We start from the raw sequence: 15,106 nt of genomic DNA, 5'->3' as shown, positions 1-15,106 counted from the left end.
CAAAGTCTTTATCCTTTCCTGATGCACTTCCGCAGGCCTGCAAAATAAATCAATTATCCACCCCAGATGGTAAATTCTATAGTGCAGTGCAGCTCTTTCATAAGTGAATGGGTTGGCCTGGGGAAAGGTGATTGTAAAGAGGCGCACATTGTGTGTCTTTATTCAGCCTCTGCTTGTAAACAACTTCATTTGATTTTCCTGTAAGACCTGGACAAATGACCTGCAAGTTCATTGTTTAACCACCCAACTACCCGTCACCATACACACATATGTGCACGCGCACACTTACAGATCCTGCTTGTTTGAATGCTGGCTGTGGCCTTCCTTGCTATGGATTAAACATGCCTCTGGCTTTGCCAACATTAATGATTTAGGACAGTTCCTTTGTTATCCCGTCCCAGATGCTCAACAAGGGCTAATTGAAAGGTCCGCCTCTTTTACAGAAATAAAAAAACAAAGAACTGCCAGAGGTGGAGTGGGGCACTCACTTGATTGTCTTGCTGAGCTTTCTTTCCTGATTTTGATTTAGTTTGGGTCAAACATATCAGGGAGTGAAGGATTAAAATGTACATTCACATGTGTTACATCTCTATATCTGTATATAAGGATTAGAGTAAGCCTGTTATACCTCTTATTTACAGTGAGATCTACAATTCAAACAAAACGAGGCCTTTGCAACACAAGTCAAAGTCACCCCACTTTACCCTGATGATGGTCACAAAAAACTGAAGTCTATCCCAGCTGACATAGGTGAAGAATGGGATAATCCTGAATCGATCACGTGCACTGACGATTGTTTTCGCTACAGTTTTTATCAACGATCCTGTTTCCCTGAAAAAAAAAAAAGACGATGACTAATTAAAACTAGAAATCCAGACGCGAACAGGATTACACCAAAATCACCTGTTCTGAATCCCATTTAAGACGTTTCCTCAAAGTTGAATTAACTAAACTAATTAAACTTTGGAATTCTCTTTAGAATGAGATAAAAAAAATTGTAGAAATATATTCCAATTGAAAAAAATATATAGACAGAACAATAAGATCATATGGACATACATAAGTGTTTACATTTTGCTTTTTATTTATTATTTTACTTATTGTTTTGTCTGGTTTTGTATTTGTTTTGTATCATTCTGTTAGGTGTGTATTATTATTATTATTTTTTTGTTCGGTTTGTACTTCATGAAGTTTTGCACTTGTTGTGTTTTTCTTGTGTGTTTTTTGTTTGTTTTCATTACATTTGGATGTATTTGTTGGTTTGTATGATATCCATGAAGTAGGACTATGTATTATGTTGAAGGAGGCAGGAAAATATGAGATTTTTCTTCATCCTACTCCTTCTCAGGCATTGGTGTGTAAATGTAAAATTGCGTAATTGAGATATAATTGTCTATCAATCAACGATGCACATCAATGAAGGAGATAAATGAATTAAAAACAAGTGCTAAAACATTTTTGAGATAGGTATTGCAGAATGAAATACACGAGTTAGGCCTTTTGTCAGTGTCTACTATCTTTGTCTCTAAAGGGCCACTAGTATAGACACACAGAAGATGAAGCTTGTAACAGAAACCTAAGGTACAAATGATTAACCTGACCAGGCCCCAGATCTAATCAGTTTTTGGGTATAGTTTTTATTTTTTTGAAGCATATTCTGTACACTTTTGGTCCTAAATTAAGCATTTTCAAACATAAAAATGGCTAAATAAAATAAAAATATCGATAGTATCGGTCACTAGATGACCCTGAACCAATCAGAGCGCTTCAGGCAACATTACTATTTTGAGTTAAGATTGCAAATTTGACTATAGGGTGTTATTTCATTTCTAGCGGTCTCTCATAATGTCCCATTTTGCTAAAAAAATATGTTACAGTACAGTTAATTTTTCTTGCTCATTTACATTGTATTTCACAAATGGCACTGTTTCCATTTAATGGTCATACTTGCCAACACTCAAGATTTTTCCGGGAGACTCCCGAATTTCAGTGCCCCTCCCGAAAACGTCCCGTGGCAACCATTCTCCCGAATTTCTCCCGATTCACGCCCAGACAACAATATTGGGGGCATGCCAGATCACATATATCTATGGCTTTTCACACACACAAGTGAATGCAACTCATACATGCTCAAGAACCATACAGGTCACACTGAGGGTGGCCGTGTAAACAACTTTAACACTGTTACAAATATGCGCCACACTGTGAACCCACACCAAACAAGAATGACAAACACATTGCGGGAGAACATCCGCCCCGTAACTCAACATAAACACAACAGAACGAATACCCAGAACCCCTTGCAGCCCTAAATCTTCTGGGACGCTACAATATACACCCCCGCTACCACAAAACCCCCCCGCAACCCCCATCTCCCGAATTCGGAGGTCTCAAGGTTGGCAAGTATGGTAATGGCCCACACATAAACTTTATAACATACCAAAATTCACACACTCACAATTATACCGTATTTTTCGTATTATAAATCGCTCCGGATTATAAATCGCTCCGGAGTATACGTCGCACCGGCCGAAAATGCATAATAAAGAAGGAAAAAAACATATATACGTCGCACTGGAGTATAAGTCGCATTTTTGGGTGAAATTTATTTGATAAAATCCAACACCAAGAATAGAAATTTGAAAGGAAATTTTAAATAAATAAAGATAAGTCAACAACAGGCTGAATAAGTGTACGTTATATGACGCATAAATAACCAAATGAGAAGGTGCCTGGTATGTTAACGTAACATATTATGGTAAGAGTCCTTCAAATAACTATAACATATAGAAAATGCTATATGTTTACCAAACAATCTGTCACTCCTAATCGATAAATCCTGAGAAATCTTCTTCCTCGATGTCGCTTCTAAACAACTCTGCCAACTCCAAAGGTATGCGCCGATTCCTCTTGTCGTTTTCTGCTGCATATTTCACTACGTCCAGCTTGTAATCTGCAGTACATGATTTCCTTTTCGGTGCCATTTTTGTTCAGCCCTTCCCAGTTTTCATAATTTACCGCCAACGATGAAATTATCTATTTTAATAACTACACCAATAGCATATAGCAGTTAGCATTCCATGACCCACAATGCACTTCTGCCATGACCCTCCCCCGCTGAATTCCTATTGGTTGACGTGTATGTGACGGTTGCTGACGTGTGTGTGACGATTGCTGACATTTTCTTCGTCTCTTCCGCGAATTAGATAAATAATATTATTTGATATTTTACTGTAGTGTAATAATGATTTCACACATAAGTCGCTCCGGAGTATATGTCCAAACTATGAAAAAAACTGCGACTTAAAGTCCGAAAAATACGGTAGTCACTGCGCGGGAAATTTGAATATATCTGTATAATGAGTTGTTGTACGAATTACTACACTATCAGTGACGGATATATTTTATACATTTAAAAAAAAAAAAACTGCATTCAATTTTTACAGTTCCAGCTACCTTTATCTGTTATTGAGCAGTCACTCAGACAGAGGTAAAAGAAAGATAAATAGCACATCATATCTCAGTGATGGAGGTGCCCTAGTCTCTCTGCACATTTTCCGAATGATGCAGTATTCATGGTTTGATGCGCTACTGAGCCTTGTAAAAAGTATTGGAACGGATGATAGAAAATTTCAACCTGTCAGATTTGACCAAATAATGCATGAATATGAAAATGCTTTATTTGATCTTTGCAGTAAATTAGGTTTTGTTCCACAAGACCATTTTTCACAGTTTTATTCTCTGACAATGTGTGGCCATTTCAAACAAGCTGACTTGTGCTTGTGCTCGTAGCTCGGAATATCACTTTGATTGGTGCTGGTACGTAACTTGTAACTCACAAAGCTCTTATTGAAAAAGAGCGTTGCCAATTAAAACACAAGAATTTACATGTATAATATAATAACATTTTTTTTTTGGAGAAAAACATTATTTAAAAAAAACAATACTGTCAATATATGTTGGCCCTGCGATGAGGTGGCGACTTGTCCAGGGTGTACCCCTGTTGTAACTTATGGGTTATATAGTTCATGTGTGATGATCATTTATAATTTGCATGCTAGATTTAATTGCTGATAAATTGATCTATTATTATTTATAGCTAAAAAGAGTTAAAAGGGAATTGATTTGATTTATACATGTATTTGATATTGATTATTTGAGAATTATTGACACTGGATTGATTAGTTTTCTATTTTATAGCCTAGCAAGGGGTTAACTAAAATACTGCATGTTCCACAATGCATTGCGGCAAACCGGATGTAAAGAAAGGAGCGGGAGCAGGTGCATTGTGGTTGATGAGACTGAGCGTTACGAGTCTACGGGTGATGAATGAATGACGGATAACAAGATATAAGGATCGTTTTGTACCGTTTGTATCCCCATTTTTTTCTTAAATAAAGTACAACTTTATTTACACATTTTGACGTCCTGTTACGGATGCCAGCCAGTGTGGTTTGGCCATGTGTATAGGCCTTTTTTCACCAAAAGTTCAGGAAATTTAAGTTCATGGACCCTTGAGTTCTTGCAACTACTGGTTCCTGTAAAACTGTGTAGTTTCCACCGCATTTCACAGTTTACGGTATTTTATACAAATCCGGCCGGTGACGTGTGGATGAGTGGTACAATAGATTTATACACTAATACCATGTAAATAAAGAGAAAATATTAGATCATATTAATTCTACTGAAACATAAGACAATGAAACACAAAACAATGAAATACAAAATGAATAGTTAATAAAAACAAAATGTATCAGATTTCTCATAAAAAAGGCTCTGGTATACAGTGTTCAACAGTCAGAGTTGTCGGCTTAGTAAATGTTGGATTCAATTCAAACACATGTCAGTGTTTATCTTATGGCGACAACATGAATGCATCAGCTTTGGCGTTAACTTGTTAGCATTAAATAAATACATAAATGGGTTGTACTTGTATAGCGCTTTTCTACCTTCAAGGTACTCAAAGCGCTTTGCCACTACTTCAACATTTACCCATTCACACACTGATGGAGGGAGCTGCCATGCAAGGCGCTAACCAGCACCCATCAGGAGCAAGGGTGAAGTGTCTTGCTCAGGACACAACGGACATGACGAGGTTGGTACTAGGTGGGGATTGAACCAGGGACCCTCGGGTTGCGCACGGCCACTCTCCCAACTGCGCCATGCCGTAGCTGACTCATTTTACAGCATGTAACAAAGTATAAAGTCAATATTTGTTGAACTTCCAAAAATCCCACCGTGCTACTGGGAACTAAAAGTAGTTCCTCTCAAACTAAATCTACCCGGGTAGATTTTGGTGTAAACACCGGGGGTCGGAGGGCTCTTTTACAGTATTTACCCAGATAAATGGGAAAGTTCCTGAAAAAGTTATTCCCGTTGAAAATTGTTGGAAGAGGGCACACAATTCTAAACAGGCTGAATATTTACAAGTTGTGAAGTTATGAATCAGATGAAATAATACAATAATACAACTGTAAGATCTGACAACCTAATAATTAAACAAGGCGACTCGGTAAAGAATCTGGGTATTATCTTCGACCCAACTCTCTCCTTTGAGTCACACATTAAAAGCGTTACTAAAACGGCCTTCTTTCATCTCCGTAATATCGCTAAAATTCGCTCCATTTTGTCCACTAAAGACGCTGAGATCATTATCCATGCGTTTGTTACGTCTCGCCTCGATTACTGTAACGTATTATTTTCGGGTCCCCCCATGTCTAGCATTAAAAGATTACAGTTGGTACAAAATGCGGCTGCTAGACTTTTGACAAGAAAAAGAAAGTTTGATCACATTACGCCTGTACTGGCTCACCTGCACTGGCTTCCTGTGCACTTAAGATGTGACTTTAAGGTTTTACTACTTACGTATAAAATACTACACGGTCTAGCTCCAGCCTATCTTGCCGATTGTATTGTACCATATGTCCCGGCAAGAAATCTGCGTTCAAAAGACTCCGGCTTATTAGTGATTCCTAGAGCCCAAAAAAAGTCTGCGGGCTATAGAGCGTTTTCCGTTCGGGCTCCAGTACTCTGGAATGCCCTCCCGGTAACAGTTCGAGATGCTACCTCAGTAGAAGCATTTAAGTCTCACCTTAAAACTCATCTGTATACTCTAGCCTTTAAATAGACCTCCTTTTTAGACCAGTTGATCTGCCGCTTCTTTTCTTTCTCCTATGTCCCCCCTTCCCTTGTGGAGGGGGTCCGGTCCGATGACCATGGATGAAGTACTGGCTGTCCAGAGTCGAGACCCAGGATGGACCGCTCGTCGTGACCCAGGATGGACCGCTCGCCTGTATCGGTTGGGGACATCTCTACGCTGCTGATCCGCCTCCGCTTGAGATGGTCTCCTGTGGACGGGACTCTCGCTGCTGTCTTGGATCCGCTTGAACTATGGATTGAACAGTATCATGTTTGACCCGCTCGACATCCATTGCTTTCGGTCCCCTAGAGGGGGGGGGGGGGTTGCCCACATCTGAGGTCCTCTCCAAGGTTTCTCATAGTCAGCATTGTCACTGGCGTCCCACTGGATGTGAATTCTCCCTGCCCACTGGGTGTGAGTTTTCCTTGCCCTTTTGTGGGTTCTTCCGAGGATGTTGTAGTCGTAATGATTTGTGCAGTCCTTTGAGACATTTGTGATTTGGGGCTATATAAATAAACATTGATTGATTGATTGAAAAAGGCCTGATGATGTTAATCCTCACTCTGGCTACCGGGTTGACAGCTAATATTTTATCTCGGTAGTGTTGCGTTTTTACCTGTTCTTCCTTCGGTCAACGCCCCCCTGGTTCTTTTATGACACATAAGCTGGTTTTAAATCAATCAGAGACAGAGGTTTCTCATTTTGATATTTTATAACCAAAGCGCTTTGGGAGATCGATCTAGATACACCATTTCAATGCACGGCCCAAATTGATCTAATCCTAAAATGGCAGTTTCTCCCTCCTCGCTCACTCTCACCCGCCCCTCTTCTTTTCCTTCCTACCTCGGACAGTTGAGATAACAGATTGTTATGGCTTCATCCCTACATTCCAAATTCAAGGTCTATGTAAAAGGCTCACACTTTAGCTGTTGTAAAATCTGACTAGGAAATAAAAAGACAACCAAATCCAACAGTAGCTAGTACGCTCCTCTCTCATGCCGGGTGACCCAGGTTCGAGTCCCGGACGGAACAGAAAGCAGGGACTGAAATCAGGCGGGTTGCAGGTAAAAACAGTAGTTTTATAAAGTAATGTAATAATATATATAACTCACAAACTGATGGACTGCGGTCCAAGTCTATACGCTGACACTGTCCAATCCGGACCTGGATCTATGGTAAATTAATTATTTAAGTATTTTAAGTTTTGACGTAGTAAATTTTTGGGGTCCCACTTTTTTGCAACCATTTTGAAAACAAATGATAAATGTATGCTATCCTGTTATATCTCACTTTCTAAATTATGTTTTGGAAAAGAGTTGTCATAAACGTTACTTAATTCCTTTTAATAAATGACACAAAATAAAATACATTTTGATGCATTTGTAAATATAGTCAGTTATAAACATTCAGGGTTAGTGTGTCTGCCACAAAATACGAAGGTCCTGAGTAGTCCTGAGTTCAAACCCCGGCTCGGGATCTTTCTGTGTGGAGTGTGCATGTTCTCCCCGTGACTGCGTGGGTTCCCTCCGGGTTCCCTCCGGGTTCTCCGGCTTCCTCCCACCTCCAAAAACATGCACCTGGGAATAAGTTGATTGGCAACACTAAATGGTCCCTAGTAAAGATGCGCGGTTTGCGGGCACAACCGCGGAGTCTGCGGGTCGGGCGGGTGACATGACGAAAAAATAGATTTTAAATAGATTCGGGAGGGTGGCGGTTGAACGAATTCGGAAATATATATTGTAATAATCCCAGGAATGTAGACTCATAAAACTTGTTCGTTTGTCTTGTCTTTATTGCACAAGATGTAATACAACCACACAACAGCTCTCATGTCTCTAACGCTTTTCCGTGGACAACTCGAACTCTCACTTCCTGTCCAAACGTCACTTCCCTATCTCTCCCGGAAGTCCCGCCCCCCAGCCAAAGTCATTGGCTAACACCCTGTAGCCAGCCGCTACATTATACATAGTTAAATGTTATGTTGAAGAGGTTAATTCAGCCTACTGACGTGTGTTTATAAATGGTTGATTTATATAGGCTAGTAGGTAAAGTGTTGTACCTGACAACTCTTGATGGTACAATCCATATAACACGTCACAGACGACGTCACGCTAACATCACGTGACACCTCTGATGAAGGTTGCAGAAGCAAGGTAGCCCAAACTTGTCAGGTACAACACTTTACCTTACTAGCCTATAGAAATCAACCATTTATAAATAGTTAAATGTTGTTACCCACATACGAAAAACTAGCAGCACTCTTTGAAACAGTATGTGGGCATACTTTTATTTTGAAGTGTCTCGTTTGGTCTGTCGTAGGATGTAAGGAAGCTACTTCCGGGTATGGCCAACGAGGTATTTGTCATTTGTTGGTATGTTACTTGCTAAAATGTTTGATCCACATGCTGTGCATGTTATTATTTTTACGTTTGTAACGTGCTTTATTTTTTACAGTTTTCACGGTGAATTTGAAGAGAAAGGAAGCCTTCAAATAAATCAGTTCAAGGAAGCCATTGTGTCTGTGCTATTTGGAGGGAGTTACACTTTCTAACCTCACTAATGCCTTGCATCGTCTATATTAGATATATAACAACGGGCGGGTGGCGGGCGGGTGTGGCTTTGATGAAATGTTGGTTCGGGTGACTGGTGGGTGGAGGCCGACTTTTGTGATGCAGTTGCGGATTATATAATTGCCTATCCGCGCATCTCTAGTTTGTAGTGTGTGAATGTGAGTGTGAATGTTTTCCGTCTATCTGTTTTGGCCCTGTGATGAAGTTGCGACTTGTCCAGGGTGTAGCCCGCCTTCCGCCCGAATGCAGACGAGATAGGCACCAGCGACCCCCGCGACATCTAAGGGAATAAGCGGTAGAAAATGGATGGATGGACGTAGCGCTTTTAATTTTTTACCGTTACAGTAATGGTGCAACGGATCAGAAAATATACTGGCCAATTGCATGCGAGTTAAGCCATCCCACGTGATGCTCAGCCAATCAAATCTGTGCATAGGCGATAGACATGGCAACTGTAAATGTAAAGACAGACCTAAGAGAAGCAAAGCGAGTAACAAGGAAGAAGGAGTGACATCTACTGAAATAAGAAGGAAGTGAGTAAGACATCACAGGGAGGACATAGTCGACTGAGCATTAGAGGGGGAAAGAAGTCGATACGTCTCCACTTGCCCTCTCTTGCCTTGACCACGGCCGCTGTGCACCGGTGAAAAAAAGGGACAGAGAGCGACAAGCCTTGACAACAGGGTAATAAATACACAAGGCGCTCCATAAGAAGAGTGAAAATGATTTTAACACATTCTTTCCTTTAGAAGCACAAAAATGAAATGCTGGCTGTGATTCCGTATGTAAGCTTACACCTTCAGCAAAGCATCTACTAGTAGGCTGACCATACATCCTTTTTTCCATGGACATGTCCTCTTTGGCAGGGCTATCTGGGCGGTGTTTCTTAAATGCCTCAAATGCCCGGCGTTTTGAGTCAGGGTTGCGTGTATTTTCAATGTACAGCCAAGGTTAAGATGGGGTCCAAAACAAAATAAATTGTGAAGGTTTGCGCAAGCAGCGGCATTCGTGAGAGAGGGGCAGACACCGAGAGGGCAATCCAGTGACTTGGTCAACAGCCATACAGGTCACACTGAGGGTGGCCGTATAAACAACTTTAATGCTGTTACAAATATGCGCCACACTGTGGAACCACACCGAAAAAGAATGACAGACACATTTTGGGAGACCATCCGCTACCGTAACACAACATAAACACAACAGAAAAAATACCCAGCAGCACTAACTCTTCCGGGACGCTATAATATACACCCCCGCTACCCACTACCCCCCACCTCAACCCCGATTGCGTCACATCAAATATTCCACTGTGAAAATTATTTTTGGTGAAAGATTTTGTGTGTTTGCCATAAAAAAAAAACATAGTTTTGTTTGACAAAAAAGGGCGGAAAACAACCAAAAAAACAACCCCAAAAAAAACTAAAACATTTTGAAATGAGAAATAACTCTGAAGTCATACTTGCCGCGACCTTGAGAGTTCCGAATTCGGGGGCAGGGTTGAGGTGTGGGCGGCAGGGTTTGGTGGTAGCGTGGGTGTATATTGTAGCGACCCGGAAAAGTTAGGCTGCAAGGTTTTCTGGGCATTTGTTCTGTTGTCTTTATATTGTGTTACAGTGTGGATTATAGATGCGCGGATAGGCAATTATGTCATCCGCAACCGCATCACCAAAGGCGTCATCCATCCGCCGTCCACCCGAACCAACATTTTATCAGGACCGTACTCGCCCGCTGAAATACATCAGAGGTTGGACGCCTTTAGCACTCACAGAGCTATTTAAACCTGTTTCACAGAGTAATGAAGACAATTGGAGCCGCTAACGTTCTCGCGACTATCCAATAACGTTCATCCTGATGACAAGAATATGGGCGTGCTGTGAAGCCATTGCCTTAGACACCTTCAACAACATTTACGAACCGATTGTTGGTCCAGCAACATGTTGTGTGCAGCTTCCGCAATTACACGTACAAGATTGAAAGGCATACTGGGCGATACAGAGTACATTGATGGTTGTGATATAAACAACTTTAACACTTACTAATATGCGCCACGCTGTGAAGCCACACAATACAAGATTGACAAACACATTTCGGGAGAACATCCTCACAGTAACACAACATAAACGCAACACAACTAATACCCAGAATCCTTTGTATCCGTGACAATTCCTGAATATATTTTACGACGCACGGGGGGGCTGGGGGGTGATGCGGTTTGCTGGTAGCGGGGTGTATAAAATAGTCAGGGTTGTCATGAATACAAAGGATTATGGGTATTTGCTGTGTTGCGTTTATGTTGTGTTACTGTGAGGATGTTCTCCCGAAATGTGTCTGTCGTTCTTAATTGGTGTGGCTTCACAACGTGGCGCATATTACTAGGAGTGTTAAAATTGTTTATATCACAACCATTAGTGTACTCTGTGTCACCCAGTATGCCTTGCAGTCGTGTGCGTGTTACCGCGGAAGCCACACACAACATGATGCTGGACTTGCAAGCAGATCGTACATGTTGTAGAAGGCGACAAAGCCAATGGCTTCATAGCACGCCCTAATACTTATTACCTGGGTGACTGCAGGCAGTCATTCAAGAGAATAATAGCGTCTCCTACTGTGTTCTTCGCTTTATCACACGGGTCTTAAATGGCTCTTTGAATGGCAAAGGATACCGATCCCAGAACCATGTATATCAAATATTTCCGGATAGTTCAACAGCCACCCGCCCGAATCTAATTAAAATCTATTTTTTCGTCATGTCGTCCGCGGATGAGACCGCAAACCGCGCATCTCTAGTGTGGATGTTCTCTCGAAATGTGTTTGTCATTCTTGTTTGGTGTGGGTTCACAAGATGGCGCATATTTGTAACAGTGTTAAAGTTGTTTATACGGCCACCCTCCGTGTGACGCGTATGGCTGGTGATCAAGTATGTCTTGCAGTCAATCACGTGTATCTATAGAAGCCGCATACAGGACGTGGCTTGTCCAGCACGCTGTTTGCATGGAGGGAAAGCAGACGAGACGACAGTGTGCAGAAGACACTAAAAGCCGTGCCTTCCCGGCACGCCCTCAATAATGTTGTCCCGGTGAAAATCGGAAGAAATATGAGAGAATGGTTTCCCCGGGAGGTTTTCGGGAGGGGCATATGATAATTGGGAACCTCCCGGAAAAATCGGGAGGGTTGGCAATTATGGTTTAGATCCATGAAGGAAAGATGAATATATTTACATTACAAATGCATACACATTTGTTTTCTTTTTTTTATTACTTCTTTTAATGAATTAAGTGACGTTTATGACAATTTTTTTCCAAAACACAACATATAATGTGAGATATAACAGTACAATGCATACGTTTATCATTTGTTTTCAAAACGCTTACAAAAAATTGGAACCCCAAAAATTTACTGTGGGACCCCATTTTTATGACTTGATGGGGTCCATGGGACAATTGGATGTGGGAAAATTCCTAGTGCCAACACTACTGTCAACAGAGGAGAAAAAATGCTTTATCTAAATAAATATATTAATTATAAAGCAAGTTCAAGTATCATTGGCAAATTTTCACCTAGTCCCAGCCTTGGCACGCATATATGTGTCCCCTCTTTGGGATTTCAGAATATGGTCAGCTGAGCTAATTAAAATTATTTTTATAGATTAAAAACATTAATATCTAAGGCGAGTTTCTCTTTATTAAGAATTTGACCTCTGTACCATTCTTTAGCTTTTGAAGACAGCTTGAGGATACTTGGGTTTACGCATTCGGAGACATTATTTCTTTCAAGGGATCAGACATACCAAAATACACATCAGGGTCTCCAAAACACAAGGCAGCGATAGCAATCAGGCAGAGGGAAGGCCGCATATGGTGTGTTTGTTCTTCAAATTAAGTGAAATGAAGTTCAAGACCAAAGTGTGAATTCAAGTGAGTTTAAGTGTGTACTTGATATAATATTGCAACAGTTCTATCTGTTTGCCTGCTAAACATTCTGTTCAATGAGTGACCAAAAAACAATCCCACATTTTGGTGACTCAGCTTTTTGTGACGAATGTAGAGAGTTGCTTTGAAAGTTGGGACACTATAGACAACATCTGACCGGATAGTTCTTCAGTCATATTTATTTTGCAAAGTCCATATTTGTCGCTGCCTATTCGTAGCGAGCATGAGGCCTTCAAGTACTGTAAGTACTTAATTCTGTAAGTGTTAGGTAAATATGCTTTCAGACATTCTGTGCTTTCTCGTTTTTATTAAGTGTTTTTTTTTCTTGGAGTACAGCTGCAAAGTTGCTAGTTGTAGCACACTGCTCTGGGCTTGTTAATTCATGGCAGTGTGTGTGTTTGTTACAAAATCCGTTTCCATATGCGTTGGGAAATTGTGTCAGATGTAAATATAAATGGAATGCAATGATTTGCAAATCCTTTTCAACCCATATTCAGTTGAATGCACTACAAAGACAAGATATTTGATGTTCAAACACATCAACTTTATTTTTTTTTTGCAAATAATAATTAACTTAGAATTTCATAGCTGCAACACGTGCCAAAGTAGTTGGGAAAGGGGATGTTCACCACTTTGTTTCATCATATTTTCTTTAAAAAACACTCAATAAACGTTTAGGAACTGAAGAAACTAATTACTACTCAGTGGGCTAGTGGTTAGAGTGTCCGCCCTGAGATCGGTAGGTTGTGAGTTCAAACCCCGGCCGAGTCATACCAAAGACTATAAAAAATGGGACCCATTGCCTCCCTGCTTGGCACTCAGCATCAAGGGTTGGAATTGGGGGTTAAATCACCATAAATGATTCCCGGGCGCGGCACCGCTGCTGCCCACTGCTCCCCTCACCTCCCAGGGGGTGATCAAGGGGATGGGTCAAATGCAGAGGACAAATTTCACCACACCTAGTGTGTGTGTGACAATCAACGGTACTTTAATTGTTGAAGCTTTGAAAGTGGAATTCTTTCCCATTCTTGTTTTATGTAGAGCTTCAGTAGTTCAGCAGTCCGGGGTCTTTGCTGTCGTATTTTGCGCTTCATAATGCGCCACACATTTTCGATGGGAGACAGGTCTGGACTGCAGGCGGGCCAGGAAAGTACTTGCACTCTTTTTTTACAAAGCCACGCTGTTGTAACACGTGCTGAATGTGCCTTGGCATTGTCTTGCTGGAATAAGCAGGGGCGTCCAATAACAGGACGGCGCTTAGATCGCAGCATATGTTGTTCCAAAACCTGTATGTACTTTTCAGCAATAATGGTGCCTTCACAGATGTGTAAGTTACCCTTTGAACTTTGCGGCGATATCTGTCTGGATGGTTCACTTCCCCTTTGGTCCGGATGACACGATGTGGAATAGTTCCAAAAACAATTTGAAATGTGGACTCGTCAGACCAAAGAAAACTTTTCCCCTTTGCATCAGTCCATCTTAGATGATCTCGGGCCCAGCCTGTGAATTTTTGTGCACCACACCTTGTGATTCAATTCGATTCTTGGGGGTAAGGATTCAATTCAGAATCGATTCTTAATTCAAAACACTTTGTCATGATCCGTGGTCCGGATCATGTTTTGTTTAGTTATGTTCTATTAGTTTTGGACTCCTTTAGTTCCTGTTTGTGCATCTCCTGAGTTTAGTCACCATGGTTACTTATGATTTTCACCTGTTTCCTGGCTTCTTTGTTTGCTGCATGCAACTGTTACATTTTGAAGTTCCTGGTTCTTGCTTCTGTTTTTCTTGTGCTAAGTTTTTCCTCAGCTTCCGCGTGTAATCGGCGCGCATCTTTCTTGCTTGTTTTCTGTTTGGTTATGATTTATGATGAATAAATCATCTCCTACCTCGCGCTGTCGTCCGGAACTGTCTCTTCTGCATTTCTGGGAGAACAATCCTCGCATAAAGATGCGACCAGGCCGTGACACAATTCTCGATTCAAAATATATCTTTTTTTAATAACATTGGATGCCAGTTCTATGATTAACTACATTCCTCCATAAAATGGATAAAAAGCTCTGATCAATTTTTATACAACAAAATGGTTTTGATGATTAAAATGCTTCCCAAACATTGAGTAAAGTCAAATACAAACAAGGCAACAAAAGAAGTATACACCACTGCCCTTTTCTAAAATAAATCTGTACAGCAAATATGGGCTGTACTTGCCAACTTGGCACGCATATGTGTCTTCTTTTTGGCATTTTACAATATGGTCAGCCTAGAATTCACATATGTTGTTCACATCTTTCATTTCAGCTTTGTGCACAGAGGAGTGTGCCCACGGTCGGTGCGTCTCCCCTGACACTTGCCAGTGTGAGCCCGGGTGGGGGGGACTGGACTGCTCCAGCGGTGAGTTCAAATGTCAATGTCTATCTGCATTGTGTGCATGTCACAGCAGCAATGTAAAAAGTTCTACCAACAAAAGT

At 41.0% G+C, this 15,106-nt stretch overlaps 1 protein-coding gene across 4 annotated transcripts in view; it reads left to right on the top strand.

Moving 5' to 3' along the window:
- The window catches only part of LOC133542931 (multiple epidermal growth factor-like domains protein 11), a 445,750-nt gene that overhangs the window by 190,225 nt on the left and 240,419 nt on the right, over window positions 1-15,106 (top strand). For all 4 annotated transcript variants that reach the window (XM_061887206.1, XM_061887204.1, XM_061887205.1 and 1 more), the window contains exon 5: window positions 14,937-15,029. In XM_061887206.1, coding sequence (XP_061743190.1) covers window positions 14,937-15,029 — 93 coding nt within the window. The remainder of the gene's footprint in view (window positions 1-14,936; window positions 15,030-15,106) is intronic.

Source organism: Nerophis ophidion, linkage group LG25, assembly GCF_033978795.1.
Source record: "Nerophis ophidion isolate RoL-2023_Sa linkage group LG25, RoL_Noph_v1.0, whole genome shotgun sequence".
NCBI lineage: Eukaryota > Metazoa > Chordata > Actinopteri > Syngnathiformes > Syngnathidae > Nerophis > Nerophis ophidion.
Note: the sequence above shows the minus strand (reverse complement) of the source record. Positions and strands in the feature narration are given on the sequence as shown.